Raw genomic sequence first — 19,431 nt, forward strand, 5'->3', positions numbered from 1 at the left:
ACACACACACATTACATATGTAAATATGTATGGGTTTTCCTACGACACAAGGGGAGCTGGAACTTAGACAGGTGAGACAGGCTCGATTCTCTATCAGGCAGCATAAAGGTTTCCTCTGTCAGATTCCCGGGGTTTGTTTGAGCCCCTCCTGAGGTGAGGCTGTTTTGGTTGATAACGATGCCGTTTATCGATCGATGCCGCCGCCACGCGCATGATTGATGGGTCGATGCGGCGTCTGGTTTTACGTGTCAGCTGCTAACCAGGTCAAGCGCGGGAAGCGGTGTCGTACTCTCGGTGGAATCCGCTAATAACGGGTTATTCAGGAATAAATAAAAAGGAGTCTGCCTCCATTAACGCTGTAAATCAGCGACGGGGCCGGCCGGCGTTACGCTCAGCGTTTAATTAACTGGAGCCGCCCACTCCGCCCCCCCCACCCCCCCAGCCGGGAGCCGGTCGGCGGGGGCCCATTCTCCGAATCGGCGAGGCTGGTTTACGAGCCGCCTTCGCCCCTTGTAACCCGCGATTTAACGCACCGCGGGACGGGGAGGGAGAGCGCCGCCCGCCCTCATAAAGCAGGCCTGCGCGACGGCGTCCGCCCGCAACGCCTCAGCGGTTCGGCCGCGCCACCGCCGGGCCAAAATTTGCATTTATATTGTGCCGCCCGCGCGCAGCGGCATGAGCTCGGCCCGAGGAGGCGGCAGTGGCAGGGACCGGAGCGCTCGTTTAATGACTTAATGAACACACGGAGGGATCTGCATTTATAGACAGGGAGCCCCCCCCCCCCCGTTCCCGCTCGGGCCTTAATGCCCTTGGGTTTGTGCCGTCGCCATGTGTGGGTAATTTGTTGTTCGCCTGTTTGTCGTTAAAGGGGTTGTGTAATTTGTAGTTGACCTGCTTGGGCTGAAGGTATGGGCAGCTATTCTCTGATGCTCCTTATGTTTTGGAGGGGGGGGGGGGGTAGGGATTGTATGGGGATGGGTTTGATTGTGTCGGTTTGCTGAGGGATGAAGTTTAGGGGTTGCTTCGGCTGAGCTTTCTCTCTCTCTAAGGCTGAACAGGTGAAAGATCAAACAAAACACAGCCAGGGGGGCCTGAAATTTGCACGCATGTTGCCATGGTGATGGAAGGTGATAATGTGTCTGCAAATACGTTGTTGTTACCCCATTAACCACGATTAATGGAGTAGCAAATACCATGGCTGACCAGAAGTTCCTAATCAAACAAAGGACTTAGGACTTAGAACTTGGCTATAAATATACACCTATAAATCATTCTAAAATTAATATAATTCTATTCAATCCAGTTACATTTAATCCAATAAGGTTTGTTTTTAATATTACTGTGTGAAACTCTTCACATCCATTTTAAGCATATGAGAAACGAAACGAAATGCTGTTAGCTTTGTATCAGATAAATGTCATATATAAGACGATATAAATAGAAATAAGTTATTATAATAGCATTCCACTCTTGCACTGTGCAGGTTTATCAAATCTTTTCATATCGAGCTGTTCTTTGAATAATGGCATGTCCTGCTCTTTGTTTGTATGGTTTTTTTTGTGCAGGGCTTTCTTTATTTTATCAACAGATTATGCAATAAATCCCTTTGAAACCAATTTAAATCAGCCTGTCTTCTCTACTGCCTGTGACAAAAGCTGTAAATAACAAGAGGAGCTCAGACGGAGAACACAGACCAAGTGCAGGACATTGCAGAGTGCAAAATGAACCAAACTGTGCAGGACAGGGCAGATTGCAGAATGAACCAAACTGTACAGGACAGGGCAGATTGCAGAATGAACCAAACTGTGCAGGACAGGACAGATTGCAGAATGAACCTAACTGTACAGGACAGGGCACATTGCAGAATGAACCTCACTGTGCAGGACTGGACAGAATGCAGAATGAACCAAACTGTGCAGGACTGGGCAGAGTGCAGAATGAACCAGGACTGGGCAGAGTGGAGAATGAACCAAACTGTGCAGGACTGGGCAGGGTGCGGAATGAACCAAACTGTGCAGGACTAGTTTGGATGCAGGATGCACTTGGATTCCAGGGAGAGGATTCAGTAGGATTTATTTAGTTAACCTTCTCTTTTTTCAAACCAGGTAGGTCAACTGTGTACTCGGTTCTCTTTTGCCGGGATGAGCTCGGGAATCAAAGTGGATACATTCTGGGGTTAACTCCTCTAAAAGGGCCATAGGATCTTTAATAAGCTCTATGACTCAGGACAGTACTGTTTCAGGTATCATCTGAAGGACTGAGTCTTCTACATCACAGTGCCCCATCACTGCACTGGGGAATTGGATTTTCTATTTTGTCCAGAAGGAAGCATGGCCCCTATTAACCTGTCAGTGCTTCTTGTAGCAGCTACTTAGTTTTCCCAGAGGGTCTCCCAACCAAGTACCAGCCATGCCCATGCCTGCTTAGCTGTAGGAGTCCGACCTGGGAAGGGTACAGGGGCGTCACGCTCGTGGGACGCGTGACGCGGGACGTTGGGCTCGGGACGCAGTCGTGATCTGGGGTGAGGATGCTGTGCGTGCGCTTGCAGGAGAACCCCTATGTGATGCTGCGGCACAACCACCAGGAGCTGCAGGGGAACGAGCTCTACGAGGGCTTCTGCATAGACATGCTGAAGGAGCTCGCCGACATCCTCAAGTTCAAGTACCAGATCCGCCTGGTGGGCGACGGCGTGTACGGCGTCTCTGGCACCAACGGCACCTGGACGGGCATGGTGGGGGAGCTCATCTCCAGGGTGAGGACTGGGACCGAGCCGGACCATCACGCACCGCACACACCGCACATGCCACCGAGCGGCGTGCTGTCACACACCTCACAATGTCACATACACCTTACAAAGTCACATGTACCTCACAATGTCACATACACCTTACAATGTCACATACACCTTACAATGTCACATACATCTTACAATGTCACATACACCTTACAAAGTCACGTACACCTTACAAAGTCACATACACCTTACAATGTCACATACATCTTACAATATCACATACACCTTACAAAGTCACATACACCTTACTTGCCATATAGAGCGTACATGTCATACACAATGTACATTCCTTATAGGGCGCACACATCCTTCACGTTTTGTACATCTTCCAGAACTGAAAGACCTTTACATGCACTGTGAATCTTACAGACCTTACACCCCTACACATAAACAACGGTCAATTGGGTCCACCCCTGAGCAGCATCTCCCTCCCCACTCCTGCTGGGCAGGTAGACAGTGTGCTTTAAAAAGCTCACCAACCTTCCGCTATGCTCGTTTAATTAGCACAGTTTTGATACCCACAAGCAGGCTTTTCACACTCCGTAAGCTACTCTGTGAGCCTCGCTCTTAACCTTTTCGACATAAATATTCCACATATTATTTATTTAAAAACATTTACGGCTGGATGGTGATTAATTTTTTTTTTTTTTGCGCGCAGTCGGTTGGGGTTGTGTCAGTGGGGCGTGTATGAATGGGGAGCGGTGTTGTCATTAAGCCTGGGGAACGGGGATCTGGAGCCATGGCTCCCTGCGCTGGGCAGCGGGTTGGGGGGCGGGGGGACGGGGGAGGGAGGTTGGGAGGGTGGGGGGGTGGAGGGGGGGTGTTTAATAAGTTATCTGTCTTAATTTCCGAGGCTAATGGAGGGCAGCGGCATTAAAGAAATAAAGAAAGAAACGCCGACTCCTATTATCACCGCAATCTGTTTCTCTGAAGTTTGTTCTCCCTTGGTGACCTTGAACATCCACTTGTTTTAATTGTGAGCCACATACTTCTGTGGCAGAATGAGGGAATGAGGAGCGGGGAGGAGGGGGGGTGTCCGATGGATGGCTGAGAGCGAGCAGCGGAAAGGGGGGGGGGGTAGTTTGTGGCTGGGTTTGTGAGAAGAATAACGGCAGTGCAGAGCAGACTCTGTATGGCTGTCCAGTTAAAGCCTGGAGGCAAAGGGGTGCAGGCAGCTGCAGAGAGGATTCCAGGCAAAGTGGAAACACACTGCACCACACAGCAGCCCCTCACTGCATGCATTACACACTGCAGCCCCTCACTGCATGCATTACGCACTGCAGTCCCTCATTATACGCATTACACAGTGATGCTTACAGCATGCATTACACACTGCAGTCTCTCATTACACACATTACACACTGTAGTCCCTCAGTACACACATTACACAGTGATGCTTACAGCATGCATTAGGCACTGCAGTCCCTCATTACACGCATTACACAGTGATGCTTACAGCATGCATTACGCACTGCAGTCCCTCATTACACACATTACACACTGTAGTCCCTCAGTACACACATTACACAGTGATGCTTACTGCACGCATTACACACTGTAGTCCCTCAGTACACACATTACACAGTGATGCTTACTGCATGCATTACACACTTTAGTCCCTCAGTACACACATTACACACTGTAGTCCCTCAGTACACACATTACACAGTGATGCTTACTGCACGCATTGCACACTGCAGTCCCTCATTACACGCATTACACAGTGATGCTTACTGCACACATTACATGCTGCAGTCCCTCAGTACACACATTACACAGTGATGCTTACTGCACGCATTACACACTGTAGTCCCTCAGTACACACATTACACAGTGATGCTTACTGCATGCATTACACACTGTAGTCCCTCAGTACACACATTACATAGTGATGGCTTACTGCACGCATTATTCAGTGATTACAAGAACCACTGGCATTGTTGTTTTTTTCTGGCGCCTGCTTGTGTTTGAGCTTAAACGGATACAAATGCACCGACGCAAAACGCAGAAACACTGCATTATTCAAAGCCGACCGAACGGCTGAATTTTCTTTACTGGATGGGAGAAGTGTCAGGTAATCAATGTGAATATTCAGCGGATTTATTAATATTTCAACGGCGGCGCATTTTAAATGAACTGACACGTCTCCGGCGATCGGGCGATGCCGGGCCGCAGCAGGTGCGGCTGGTGTCACGCCGCCGCGGCCGATAAAATGTTTGTTGAGGAGTAAAACAGAAATGCACTGATAACAGATGCCCCAGGCCGTTAACCTCACCGGGAACCCAAATCTGGAAAACACCTCACATATGGACTCCCATTATGTGACTGCACTGCACATTCTGCGCCTGTTATGACACTGAACTTTTGGTTGCAGTGCTGTTTTTTTTTTTTTTTTACTACTTCTCAGTAAGTTATGTATTAACAGTGATACCTCGGGTTGTGACTTTAATGGTTTGGCTTCCGCTCGTCCTTGCCTAACCGTTTTGTATGCGCCTTTTATACAACTCTAGACAGGAGTGTCTGCTAAATACATAAAAGTACATTTCTGTGGACTTTTCAAGGGAAATCCAACCGTAGGCCAGTTCAACCGGTAAATGGTTGCACTCCTTTTGCTGAAGGTATGGATGGGAGATAAAGTCTGTGGTTCCTGTATCGGTGCTTTACACACACTTTTTACATTATGGCTCCCTCCTCCAGTTTCCAAACTGCCCACTTTCCCCCCTTTTTAAGTATGGTAGTTTATAAAGTTTATAAATTCTTGCTTTTTGATTATTTTCTTCTTTTTTTGGTGATTTCCCCTGAGACATTTAAAACCATTTTCAAACTGTGTTACAGTTCATTTTCAACTTTACCCCTCCAGTAAAATATGGCTCAATTCAATGTTAATTGTTGAAAATCTGAGTGGTTGTATCTGTTGTGTTTTGTGCAGTAGACTGACATTGCTGTATTTCAGAAAGCTGACCTTGCGGTTGCTGGCCTAACCATCACGGCAGAGAGGGAGAAGGTCATCGACTTCTCCAAGCCATTCATGACGCTGGGCATCAGCATTATGTACCGAGTTCACCTGGTGAGACCCTCGCCCTGGCAGCCTGCCACCACAGGGCACTGCCCACAGCTACACAGACTTCCTCCTGCGACTGCACAGAGCACTGCCCACAGCTACACAGACCTCCTCCTGTGACTGCACAGAGCACTGCCCACAGCTACACAGACCTCCTCCTGTGACTGCACAGAGCACTGCCCACAGCTACACAGACCTCCTCCTGTGACTGCACAGAGCACTGCCCACGGCTACACAGACCTCCTCCTGTGACTGCACAGGGCACTGCCCACAGCTACACAGACCTCCTCCTGTGACTGCACAGAGCACTGCCCACAGCTACACAGACCTCCTCCTGTGACTGCACAGAGCACTGACCACAGCTACACAGACCTCCACCAGGAACTGGACAGAGCTCCCCTACTATTACACAGAGCCCCACTCTCAGCATGTCGCTCACAGTGGCACAGAGCTCCATCTGCAAAGCTCCACCCACAAACACAGAGCTCTGTCTGCAGCAGGGATACTCAAATCTGCCCCTCAGGGTTAGTAGTAATGCTGGTTTCCTGACAGTCCTTAGTCCATTAATGTCACTGATTGACTAGAGATTACACTCACCTGTTCTGCCTTGTTTAAATCAATCTGTAATGGCCTACGGCAGTAGAGCTTCATCCACAGCTGCATATAACTCCTCCTACAGATACACAGAGCTCAATCTACACTGATGGAGATAAATTCATAATCTGCCTTGCCACTTCCTTACACATCTTACACTGAGAGGAGGAAGCTGAAATGAGGAAAAGGTTATTATGGCGGCGAGTGTTTGGGGTCATGGCGCCGCTGCCAGTGAGCGTGTCTGTCCGCGGTCTGTGGGAAGGGATGGCAGTGTGCCTCTCCCTGCTGCAGTAGCAGCTATTTGTCTGATAAATGCCCTGCTTTCATTCTCAATGTGCGAGACCATCCCACTCTGACACGTATCTAATTCCCACCAATAACGGCCCGGACGTAACCACAGGTAGCGCTGCAAATTCGATACGGCTTTTATGTTTAGCGCTGGCACGCCATTAATCAAAGCCGCTCGCCAAACCCGAGGTGACGCGGTGATCTCCCCGGGGCCGGCCCACCGGATGGAGCCGTTTCGGTGTGGCGCGTGCCGGTATTAATATGTCCCGCAGGGGCATTTACCCACAACCTCTCCTCCTGCCCCCCGTCCTCTGCTGCGTAACACTTCATTGGCTGGGAGAATCGATAGCAGCAGGTGCGCAGTTAGCTCAGTCATGTCACCTGCGCAGCTGCTGCTAATAGGCTTATCTGTGTGCGCGCCCCCACGGCCAATCTGTGCACTTTGCACAGTGCATCCGTATCTCATGCTCGCTGCATCGCGGGACGGGGGTGGTGCTGGGAGTGTTGTGCTGCGTGTGAGGGGGTAGGAGGGTGTTGAGGTGCTGTGTGTGAGGGGGTATGGGGGTGTTGAGGTGCTGTGTGTGAGGGGGTAGGGTGGTGTTGTGGTGCTGTGTGTTTGTGTGCTGGGTGGTGTTAAGGTGCTGTGGGTACTGTGTTTGAAGTGTTGGGTGGTGTTGAGGTGCTGTTTGTTTGTGTGCAGGGTGGTGTTAAGGTGCTGTGGGGTGCTGTGTGCAGGGCGGTGTTAAGGTGCTGTGGGGTTCTGTGTGCGAGGGGGTAGGGTGGTGTTAGGGTACTGTGTGTTTGTGTGCTGGGTGGTGTTAAGGTGCTGTGGGTACTGTGTTTGAAGTGTTGGGTGGTGTTAAGGTGCTGTGGGGTGCTGTGTGCAGGGTGGTGTTAAGGTGCTGTGAGGTGCTGTGTGTTTGTGTGCAGAGTGGTGTTGAGGTGCTGTGGGGTGCTATGTGTGTGGGGGCTAGGTGGAGTTGGCACTATCAGTAAGAAGACAGGAATTAAAGGACTGAGTAGGGGAACGTAAAGACACAGCGCCTCGTGTGGTACCTGGGGGATCTGCCCCACCCCCACATTGTCACTGCTGGCCCCAGATCTTAGCCCTAACCTGCAATATTTGAATCTGTGGGATTCCTCGAGTTTCAGTGTAATCTACTATTGATTTCAGATGCACTGATTCCTACCAGCAGCTGCGCTGCACATTTCAGGTCCCAGATTAAATTTTCCCTGATCAATAAAAACTGAAGATGGAGTTAAATTGAGTCCAATTTGATTTTAATGACCTGTTTAAGAACACAGTTTAATTACGCTGTTTAGACTAATGCCTGGAGTTCCCATTGGTGATTTATGTGGCTTGTGTGAGCAGATGTGTTTGTGCGTGTGCGCATGCAAGCATGTGCTGGATTTGTGTTCTTGAGTACTTGTGTACTTGCATACTTGTATGTTGGTATTCTGTGTCAGGGAAATGCATCAGAGCACTGTAGGGCTCTCTATAAAAATGCTGTTTGGTAGTTCAGTCTTCACCCTGATGTTGGGGGTGTCATTCTATGAAAAGTGTAGTGTAAACAGCAGGCAAAATGCAGTTAATGCAGTGAGAGAGTGTTTGTCTAGTCCCTTAATATCCCTTATTCCATAAACCGTATATTGAATCCAGGACTTCGCCTGCAGTACGTGCCAAGACTCAGGTCACAGTTCAGTGTGAATGTTATTACACACAAACTGAGATTTAGGATCCATAACAGATGGGTCCCCATTTTATACTGGCCACCGTGTAGCTTTGGGCCAGTTCTAAGGCAAAACCGTGATTGCGTCTCTTGAGTTATGAGCACAAGTCACATTTTACCCAATTACACTGATTTGTATATGATTACAGTCAGACTAATGAATATTCAGCTCTGCGCTTGCCTAATTGTGGGATAATTAATCATGCGTATGCATTACAAACCGCACTTCTGATCTGATATACAGTGTGGGTTTAGGCTGAATCGTCATATCTATCTGGTGTTACTGAGAGATGATAGAACAGATTTGGCAGAGGATTGCGTATACAGTAATATGCATGTATTTTCATTGACTGTGCATGCGCATGTATTGTTTGGCAAATTGTTATTTTCTAAATGGACATATGAAGCTCAGTGATACAGCTGCGAATAATTGTGTAATTAATGCTTGTGTGTGTGTGTGTGCATGTGTGTGTGTGTGTTTGTTTGTGCTTGCTTGTGTTTCAGGGTCGCAGGCCGGGGTACTTCTCCTTCCTGGATCCCTTCTCTCCAGGCGTGTGGCTGTTCATGCTGCTGGCGTACCTGGCCGTCAGCTGCATCCTCTTCCTGGTGGCCAGGTGAGCCTGCAGCTCCACACTGACACCTGCTGAGTATTATGCGTAACTGCAATGTGGGATATTACTTCTGCATTAACTAAAAACATATCACTGAGTAAAATTATCTGTCTCTTTCATAAGCCCCTTTAATGCTTTTATCAAGAGCAGAGCTCAGAATGTCCCTGTATTTTTATACTGGAGGAAATGGACTCACATTAGTTAGACTGTCTTTAATTTGATCTCAAAGGCTGCTATCCTTTAACACAGCAAATGAGACAGATAAACATTCCCATCTCCATTATAGTAGGCTTGTCATAAAGGATATTCCACTCAAACTCATGTCTATTCAGAGTATTCATTAAGATGGGTTTCTCAGAGGGATGATCTGAACTCTAGCAGTTTGTTTTTTCCTCTGTGAGAAGCCCAATCAGGCCTGAAATTCAGTTAAATTAGATTATATTATGGCTTCCCAGCATGTAACGGCCCCTAAAGGTACTGTTCCTGCACAATGAGAAACCATACAGCTTACCCTCAGTGTGCACACATGCATGTGCTTATACGCATGCACACACACTTTGCACACATACATTCACATGTACACGCACTGTGCACACATACATGTGCTTATACACTCACACACTGTGCACATGCGTGTGTACAGTCACATTTTACTCATACATGCACATTTGCACACACACTGTGCACATGCGCATGAACAGTCACACTTCACACATACATGCAGTTACATGCACACATACATGCACATGTACATGCATGCTGTTCACATGTGCATGTCCACAAACACTGTGCACACGTATATGTGCATGTACACACAGTGCATCACTACAGTCTTACTCCTGAGCACTGTGTTCAGACAGTGAAAATCTTTGGTTTCTTGTGGCTGTCAGACTGCAGTATCTCCCCAGAGTCCCCATTCCCCTCACTGTTCACCTGTTTCTCTGTGTCTCAGACTCACCCCCTATGAGTGGTACAATCCCCACCCCTGCCTGAGGGGGCGCTGTAACCTCCTCATGAACCAGTACTCTCTGGGAAACAGTTTCTGGTTCCCTGTGGGGGGATTCATGCAGCAGGGTTCCACCATCGCCCCCCGAGCCCTGTCCACACGCTGCGTGAGCGGAGTCTGGTGAGAATGCACACCCACATGCACACACATATGCACACACACACACTCACACACACACACACACACAAACGCATACACATATACACAAACGCATACACACACATACACATATACAACACGCACACACAGGCACACACATACACACAAACGCATACACACATATACACATATATACACACACACACACGCATACACACAAACGCATACGCACACACATACACATATACATACACACGCACACACCCGCACACACATACACAAACGCACACGTACGCACATACACACAAGCACACACTCAGAAATAAGCACACCTCTTTACTTGGATTTAGCAGACGCTTTTATGCAGACAGAATTAGGATGCAAGCACAAGTGCGGGGACCGGGGATGGAGGTGCAGTAATTCTGTAGTTGGGGAAATTATAGTCCTTGGAGAGAGTAAGTGCAAGAAGTGCAGATTCGATTGACAGCTTGTTAATTACTCTATTGAACATTAGACAAAGTTAGACAAACAAGAACAAAACTGCACTAATGAGCATTAAACTACATCGGCACTGCTCAGCTCCAAGTCCTGCAGGCCACAGTGTCATCGTGTATTTACTCTAGCCATGCACTAAACCACCTGGTTTCACTGATTATTTTACCTCCTTGGTTCAGGAAGTAAACTTATTAGTAAATCAGGTGGTTTATTGCGTGGGTGACTGAAATACCTGGCGACGCTGTGGCCCGCAGGACCTGGAGTTGAGTAGCCCTGAATTGCATTATGCAAACAACAGCAAACACACAGGCACACACAGATGGATGATTGCACTTATGAAAACACATAGAAACTGACATACATACACAGGTACATGCCAGCATACAAAGACATGCAACGCACTTATCCAGACATACACACAGGCACACAGTACAAACGGTTCTTAACTGTGCTGATGCCTGCCTGTGGTGGTGATGATGATCTTTATGATGATGACGAAGGCCTGATTGTGGGTGTGGCTGCTACAGGTGGGCGTTCACGCTGATCATTATCTCCTCCTACACGGCGAACCTGGCGGCCTTCTTGACCGTGCAGAGGATGGAGGTGCCCATCGAGTCTGTGGACGACCTGGCTGACCAGACCGCCATCGAGTACGGCACCATGCACGGAGGCTCCACCATGACCTTCTTCCAGGTGAGGCCCGTTATCATGATCTTACTGCTCACCTGTTCCCTCTGTGCACCTGCTACTGCTGCTCACTGCTGCTCACCTGCCACTGCTGCTCACAGCTGCTTACCTGCTACCGCTGCTCACTGCTGCTGCTGCTGCTTACTGCTACTGCTGCTCACCTGCTCCTGCTGCTCACTGCTGCTCACCTGCTACTACTCCTCACCTGCTCCTGCTGCTCACAGCTGCTCACCTGCTACTGCTGCTCACTGCTGCTTACTGCTACTGCTGCTCTTCTGCTACTGCTGCTCACTGGTGCTGCTGCTCACTGCTGCTCACTGCTACTCTTCTGCTACTGCTGCTCACTGCTGCTTACTGCTACTGCTGCTCTTCTGCTACTGCTGCTCACTGCTGCTCACTGCTGCTCACTTCTGCTTACTGCTACTCGTCTGCTACTGCTGCTCACTGCTGCTTACTGCTACTGCTGCTCTTCTGCTACTGCTGCTCACTGCTGCTCACCTGCTACTGCTGCGTACCTGCCAGCGCTGCTCTCCAGCTTTATCTCCTCCCGCTCAACTGATATATGTTGTTTACAGCAAATAAAGAACAGATACTCACAGTAAAGACATCCCTCTGGTCCGTGAAAATGAACCCCAGTAAAATTGTCTGGCTACTCTGATCGTGTGTAAAGCAGTCACATAGAAACCCTGTTTGCTCATTTTCTCCAACGATATACTTTTCCTTTCCCCAGTTTGAATAGGTTTCAACTATCTATTAGATATCCAACACAAATTGAACAATCAGTGTGTGGTAAACTTGAAAAGCTGCAGATGCTCTTTAAACATCCATCATTCCACATATCGCAAGTATTTCTTTTTTGTCTGCGCAGAACTCACGGTACCAGACGTACCAGCGCATGTGGAACTTCATGCACTCCAAGCAGCCCAGCTTGTTTGTGAAGAGCACGGAGGAGGGCATCGCCCGTGTGCTCAACTCCAACTACGCCTACCTGCTGGAGAGCACCATGAACGAGTACTACCGCCAGCGCAACTGCAACCTCACCCAGATCGGCGGCCTGCTGGACACCAAGGGCTACGGCATCGGCATGCCTGTTGGTAAGCTCCGCCTCCACAGCTAGTGAGCTAGTGAGGTATGAGCGTGTTTGTGCGGGTTTAAGTGTAGGTGTGCCTGTGGGTAATGCCTGTTGGTTTGGTCTGCCTCCAAAGTGTCGTGAGCCCCGCCTCCACATCCTGTGAGGTATGAGTGTGTTTGTGCAGGTTTAAGTGTATATGTGTCTGTTGGCATGAGCAGGGTTGAATGCAGGTCTGTGAGCAGGTTTGAGTACAGGTCTGTGAGCCGGTCTGTGAGCATTATGTCAGTCATGTGCTCTGCTCTTGTCAGGTTCACTCTACAGGGACGAGTTTGACCTGGCGATCCTCAAACTACAGGAGGACAACAGACTGGAAATTCTGAAGAGAAAATGGTGGGATGGGGGCCAGTGTCCTAAAGAGGAGGATCATCGTGCAAAAGGTACCATCCTGCCTCATAAACTCACTCTGCAATATACCCCAACCATATAAACACACAATGTAATATACCACCATCTATGTGAACACTTCTCTTATACCCCCAACCAAATAAACACATTTTCTAATACCCTCATCCATATAAACTCACTCTGCAATACCCCCATCCATATAAACACATTCTCTAATACCTCCATCCATACAAGCACAATCTCTAATAGTCTCCAACCACATAAACACACTCTGTACTTCACCTCCTCACCACATCATCATAGCCTTAACCAAAACCAATGATGTGAATGAGCTTGTTCACTAGTTACCTAAGAGCATTAATTGTGTGAGCTATGTGTGCTACAGGGCTGGGTATGGAGAATATCGGTGGGATCTTTGTGGTGCTGGTGTGCGGCCTGCTGGTGGCCATTTTCATGGCCGTGCTGGAGTTTGTGTGGATGCTTCGGAAGACGCCTGGAGCAGAGGTGAGAGAGGGCTACGTTACCTGCCTGTGTTTCCTCTCCTTCTCCCCGCCCCGAGACAGGCTCCGCCCTCCCACCCGTGCGTCCCGCCCCCCGACCCGTGCGTCCCGCCCCTGCCCCCCTCTCGCCAAGTTGCAGCGCTAAAAGCCAAAGATACTCAGTCACACTTATATGCTACCTTCACACCTGCACAATCCTCACACACATACACAGTGTGCACACAGGCCTCTGAACACCTCTCACACACACACCTATATGTTCCTCACACACTACTTACACAATCCTCACACACATACACAGTCTGCAAACAGGCCTGTACACACCTCACATACACACACTTATATGTTCCTCACACACTACTTACACAATCCTCACACACATACACAGTCTGCAAACAGGCCTGTACACACCTCACACACACACACCTATATGTTCCTCACACACTACTTACACAATCCTCACACACATACACAGTCTGCAAACAGGCCTGTACACACCTCACATACACACACTTATATGTTCCTCACACACTACTTACACAATCCTCACACACATACACAGTCTGCAAACAGGCCTGTACACACCTCACATACACACACGTATATGTTCCTCACACACTACTTACACAATCCTCACACACATACACAGTCTGCACACAGGCCTGTATACACCTCACATACACACACTTATATGTTCCTCACACACTACTTACACAATCCTCACACACATACACAGTCTGCACATAGGCCTGTACACACCTCACATACACACACTTATATGTTCCTCATACACCTACACACTCTTCACACACTTAACACATTCTACACACAGGCACTCCTCTCACATCAACATGCTCATAGAGCACAAAGCTTGTCAACCGCCTACTGTTTAGAGCAATAATACTGTATTTCTGACTCAAAATCAGAAGGGAGTTCAACAACCAGCAAGAACTGTGTTAGACGTTTTCCTGTTAAATTCTGTCTTTTTATACCAAATCTGATTTCTTTCTCTGTCAAGGTTTTGTGTTCCTAACAATGCACTGTGACTTTTGTTAAATAAAACTTCAGTGTTTGTCTCTTAAAATGTCAGGCCCCGTGAGTTCTTGTGGCTGGGGAGGGGACTGGGTTTGGGGGGGGGGCATTCTTTCATTACATTACTGGCATTTAGCAGAAGATCTTACACAGAGCGACTTACAATGCGAACACAAGGGCACAGGTCAAAATGCAGTAGTTCCTTTGGGGGGAAGGCATAGTCGCACTAGACACAGCAGGTGCTGACCACTGTCAGACGTATCCTACATACTTTAATATGTTATTCATGCCAGTATATAGATGCTTGTGTGTGTGCATCCTTACATGAGCCTCAATGGTTTTCTCTAAGTATGTGTGTATGTTTTTGTATCTGAGCATATGTTTTGTGTATTTCTGTGTATGTGCATGTGTGTGTTTGTTATGCTAGACATAATGAGGCCTGTGTCACGCATGGATTTCAGTATGCTAAATAGAGCTGCAGTGCACCTCTGTACCTGCACTTTGTTACCCTTGCACACCTCTACATCTGGGCCCAACTACATTAGAGACCTCATTATACCTGTAGCCTCCTCCTACACATACACACCACCATACGTGCATCATGTTGCATCTGCAAACCTGTACACTAGCACAGGAACAGAACATTGTAAATCTCACAGTGTGGGAGGGGTGATTATATTTCAGTTTGATATGTGATTAGCATAGGCCAGGAAAACACACAGTGCCCACTCTCTCTCTCTGTCTTTCTTTCTCTCTCAATCTCTCTCTCTCTCTCACACACACACACATGCACAAACACAAGTTCTCTCTCTCTCTTTCTCTCTCTCTCTACTCTGCCGTCATTTGTTGAAAGTTCTCCATTAGTAATGTGCAGTATGTACATGCAAATTGCTCAGTATGTGAATTTTACATTGGAAAGAGATTAGTGCTATGGATAACTAGACAAATAAGGTACAGTATATTGGAGGTTGAAGTGGGACCTTAAAGTTCTAATGTCATCTAGATTAAAATGTATTGGGTTACCAGATGCCACAAGATTTCAATAGCGCAGAGAGTGGCACATTCAGAAAGTGTATTCAGTAACGGAGGGATTCAGTAAAGGATCAGCTACAGGCAGGAATGCTGCCTCCCTTATTTTTTGACTGCTTGGTTTTATTTATGTTATTTATTAAATAAATCCAGTTTTGGAGGCTGCTGGGTTGCTTGAGTGGGTTCCAATGTAGTGTAGCACCCTACAATCTGGTATGGAATCCAGACCATTGCCAGTACCAACTGTGGCCAGCAGCTCCATGGGGCATAGTCTTGCTCAGAGAGGGAGGGTTTATCTCGCGGGTCTGTGCACCGGCAGCTCATCTGTGAAATCAGGTGCCTGCAGAGTGCCTGTGTCAGAGTGTGAAGTGTACTACTCCAGCAATTTCACAGCTTGTGGACCTCACAGTGAAGAAGAATACGCTTTGGCAGGGAGCAATTGGTCGTCTCTGTCGCCTTTAACCCTTTAACTGTCACACAGTTGTTTTCCGACCAGATTGCTTTTAAATCAAATGTGAGTGCGCACAGTTGAAGGTGTCAGAGGATGTTGCAGTGATGAGATGGGTTTACAAACACAATACGACGTTCCAAATTGGAAGAGAAAGGAAAACAGAATTAGGGCTGATTTGAAAATTGGTTTACATAAACAGTTGTGAATTAATAATGAAATGGGGTTATAGTAGTAAAATAAATCCCTTTTCCTCCCCCCCCTCTTTGTGCAGGTGTCCGTGTGTGAGGAGATGTTTCGGGAGCTGCAGGGGATCGTGCTGTGCCAGGACAGCCTGCAGCTGCGTCGCAGGCGGGGGGCAGGGCTTCTGCGGACACGGTCCCTCCCCCTGGAGGAGCGCAGGGCTCGGGCGTCGGCCGCAGGGGCAGGGCTCAGCAACGGGAAGCTGTGCGCCGGCTTGGGCATCGCCCCGCCCGAACCCCTGTCCCACCGGCTGGCCCAGGAGGCGGCCCTGGTCATGCGCAGCTGCGGCCACGCCCGAATCTGCCCCGAGTGCCGGCGCTTCCAGGGCCTGAGGGTGCGGGCGGGGGGGGCGGCGGCGTCGCCGGCCCACAGCGAGGACAGCGTTGAGTGGGACAAGGCCTCCAACAGCAGTGAACCCGAATAGCCCTGGGGCAAGGGCCGAGTACGGGCCCCTGAGCTGTTGGGACAGGGCGGCCTGCTCCACATTTGAGTTTTTTCGGAAGGGCCTGAGCCTGGTCAGGCGGGTTCAGCTGCTGCTCCCTGGGTTCCCATGGATACCGTGGTCATGGGACCCTCTGGACCCAGTGACGGAACTCTGGTGAGCGGCGTTCACCTGGCTGTGAGAGGGGAATGTCCTCTCCATGGGCTCTCCCAGGTCCTCCCAGAGCACAACGCAGAGGGATGGCATACTATGCAGAACTCTGTCTTTTTTACCGCTTAAATCTTTTTTTGTTTCTTTTTAAAAAGTTATTTCCCCTTATTGTTTTATCACTATCCTTGTTACTGATGTCAGAATGATCACAGCTTAATTTGGTATTGGGGATAGACAACCTTTCCTCTTCATTGTAAGGGAAGGACTTATAAGTAGTCTTACTTAAAGTGCCATAAACTGTGTGAGTGACAACAGCACAGCTTTGAACAGATGACATCAAACAAAACACAAGCTGAGTATACAAGGACTTTTTAACATAGGAGATATTCTATATTAATAGGTTTTAAATACATTTCAGAAACATGCATGACAGAAGATCAAGGTGTTGGAAGGGTGAAGATCAGTGTGGTTTTCCTGGTTTTAAAATCTGCTCAGTAACACAGATTCCATTGCACCATCAGAAATGTTCTTCTCCTCTCATTTTTTCATTTGTCCTGCATTCTGCAGTCTTGCTCTCTCACCTGTTCCCATTTCACATAGCTTTTGTCATGATTTTTCATGGCCTATTCATCTTCAGTTCATGTCTTCAGCCTGTTCCATATCTTTCCATTTTCTGGTTCACAGCTTCCTCGGTCTGATTTGGACATGTTAATATTACACTTTGTAAATGTTACCATGCAGAATGTGCAATCTAACACATACTGTGTCTTTGCTGTATAATTGTACAGTCCAATGCATATATTATGTTATACGGATTGAGATGTAAATGTTTAACGGTGATGAGCCAGAGTGTGTGTGACTCATAAGAAAGTGCCCGATCTTCCGCTCTACTTCAGTTAAAGATGTGTTCATCACGTTGAAATGGTGCACCTCAGACACAGGCGACTCTCACACCTTGGGGTGCAGAGGCGGCTGTGTCTGTTTCCCATAATGCCTCACATCCTCTGAACCAGCTGCTCAAACAAGCGAATGAGTGCAGAGTCTCTACTTACATGTCATTCTTACCTGTTCAAACGATTAAGGTTATGCGTAGCATAATCAATGTGTCATTTACAGTAGCATTAAATAATACAAGCTTCTGATTAATGTACGAGTCACTGCTGCCAGACCAGGGCTCTGGCTCCACTCCTTCTGTGACTCACAGACTCACTAGGTTTCCCCTGGTACAGATGCTCACCATTTTGAACCATTTTCCATTTTCGCATCTAATTCCGCTTTCCTTTTTCCATTTCAAATTTTTCTGTGTGTTCTTCCCTGGAGGCAAAGTAAATTCCGACCACTTGAATATGCTTCCTTGCAGTGTGAATAACTGTAGATGAATAAGTAATGTGTTTTGTTCTAGTAGAGGTCGATCCTGTGACAGGTTGCTTTGGTTTTGCTCTGTGACAGTCGTCTGGAAGTTTGGAGTTGGTTTGGAGGGAAGGCGAGGCGAACTGCATACATCTCCACGCAGAGACTCCTGTGTAAAGGCGCTGCATCTTCGGTGTGTAAACACAGTCACTGTGTGAGGGTGTGCTCGGTCAAAACTTCCCAGTCCAGGTCCAGGAATAACCATCTGAGCAAATTAAAAATGTCCTCTATTAACCTGCTGTGTATGAGCCATGTCCCTGGAATGTTAAATATGCACCTTGAAAATGTGCAAAGTACAAACATTACCACAAGCTATCGTCACAGATAATGGTTTCCTCTGAACATTTTAATAACTCTCAGAATGCAAACAGAAACCACTGCAGGGAGGCTTAGCGGACTGGCCAAAGAGACTGGCTATTTATGAGAATATTAATATGAGGTAGAACAGCTATCTAACAAGTGTGTTTATTCTAGTGTCTTACGGTGTAGACTTGATGTGCTGGTTTAAACTGTGGTTCGCACAGCATGTGTTCCTGTATGAATTTTCAGTATACTTAAAATGCTAAACGATTGAAGCCGTGGCACATTATAATGTAAATATTAAAATGGTTGGTTAATATTTACAGCAGTCTGCCAAATTTAACATCCCTAGCAAGCACCTGTGTGGATCGTTATTGTCCAGTGCGGTCATCTTTGTACCAGCCTCTTGACTGACACCATGTAAATGAATACCTGTCATCAAGTAAGAGGTTAAATGCCAATGTCTTACAGGACAAAAAACACTAATTTAAAATCAATCCAAACCCAGAGCAATTTATATGGTAATTAATTGCATGTACATAGAAGGTAAGCAGAGTGGCAGCGATTAAGGCTGAGGGCAAGTCAGATGAAATGACGGTGAACCATACTGAGCAATTCCAGGACCTGTAGTGGGGAGTTCTGTGTGAGGCTGGATTCAGAAGCAGATTTTTCTATGATTTATTTTCCTATGTTGTCATTTTTATTCTATATTAAAAAAAACTTTTAAAAAACACCCATCCAGAGAGTTTATGTTGTTTTTTTAAAACCTCTGCTAGCAAACAGAAGCAGTGAGGAAACCATGCCAGGAACTACACTAGCACCTACCACCAGCTGCTAGTGTCTTGTCAGGTGTTGCTAATGTATCAAAATAATTATCATCATTTGAAATAATGTGGTATGATATAAAATATAATTTTTAGCAATGATAATATTTCATACATAATAGTACACTGAAACTCAAGTGGAAGGTTTACAAATTTTGCATGTTCGGTTTGCTGTCCCTGTGTGGAACTTGGTCAGTTAGCTGCCTGTGCG

At 47.5% G+C, this 19,431-nt stretch overlaps 1 protein-coding gene across 2 annotated transcripts in view; it reads left to right on the forward strand.

Annotated features, from left to right (window-relative positions):
• The window catches only part of grik4 (glutamate receptor, ionotropic, kainate 4), a 201,066-nt gene extending 181,937 nt beyond the window's left edge, over positions 1 to 19,129 (forward strand). For both annotated transcript variants that reach the window (XM_035385732.1, XM_035385731.1), the window contains 9 exons: positions 2,549 to 2,752; positions 5,748 to 5,861; positions 8,972 to 9,081; positions 10,031 to 10,204; positions 11,206 to 11,371; positions 12,234 to 12,459; positions 12,746 to 12,874; positions 13,228 to 13,346; positions 16,126 to 19,129. In XM_035385732.1, the coding sequence (XP_035241623.1) occupies positions 2,549 to 2,752; positions 5,748 to 5,861; positions 8,972 to 9,081; positions 10,031 to 10,204; positions 11,206 to 11,371; positions 12,234 to 12,459; positions 12,746 to 12,874; positions 13,228 to 13,346; positions 16,126 to 16,518 (1,635 nt within the window). In that variant the 3' untranslated portion in view covers positions 16,519 to 19,129. The remainder of the gene's footprint in view (positions 1 to 2,548; positions 2,753 to 5,747; positions 5,862 to 8,971; positions 9,082 to 10,030; positions 10,205 to 11,205; positions 11,372 to 12,233; positions 12,460 to 12,745; positions 12,875 to 13,227; positions 13,347 to 16,125) is intronic.
• Positions 19,130 to 19,431: the final 302 nt, after the last annotated feature.

Source organism: Anguilla anguilla, chromosome 12 (genome assembly GCF_013347855.1).
Source record: "Anguilla anguilla isolate fAngAng1 chromosome 12, fAngAng1.pri, whole genome shotgun sequence".
Lineage (NCBI taxonomy): Eukaryota > Metazoa > Chordata > Actinopteri > Anguilliformes > Anguillidae > Anguilla > Anguilla anguilla.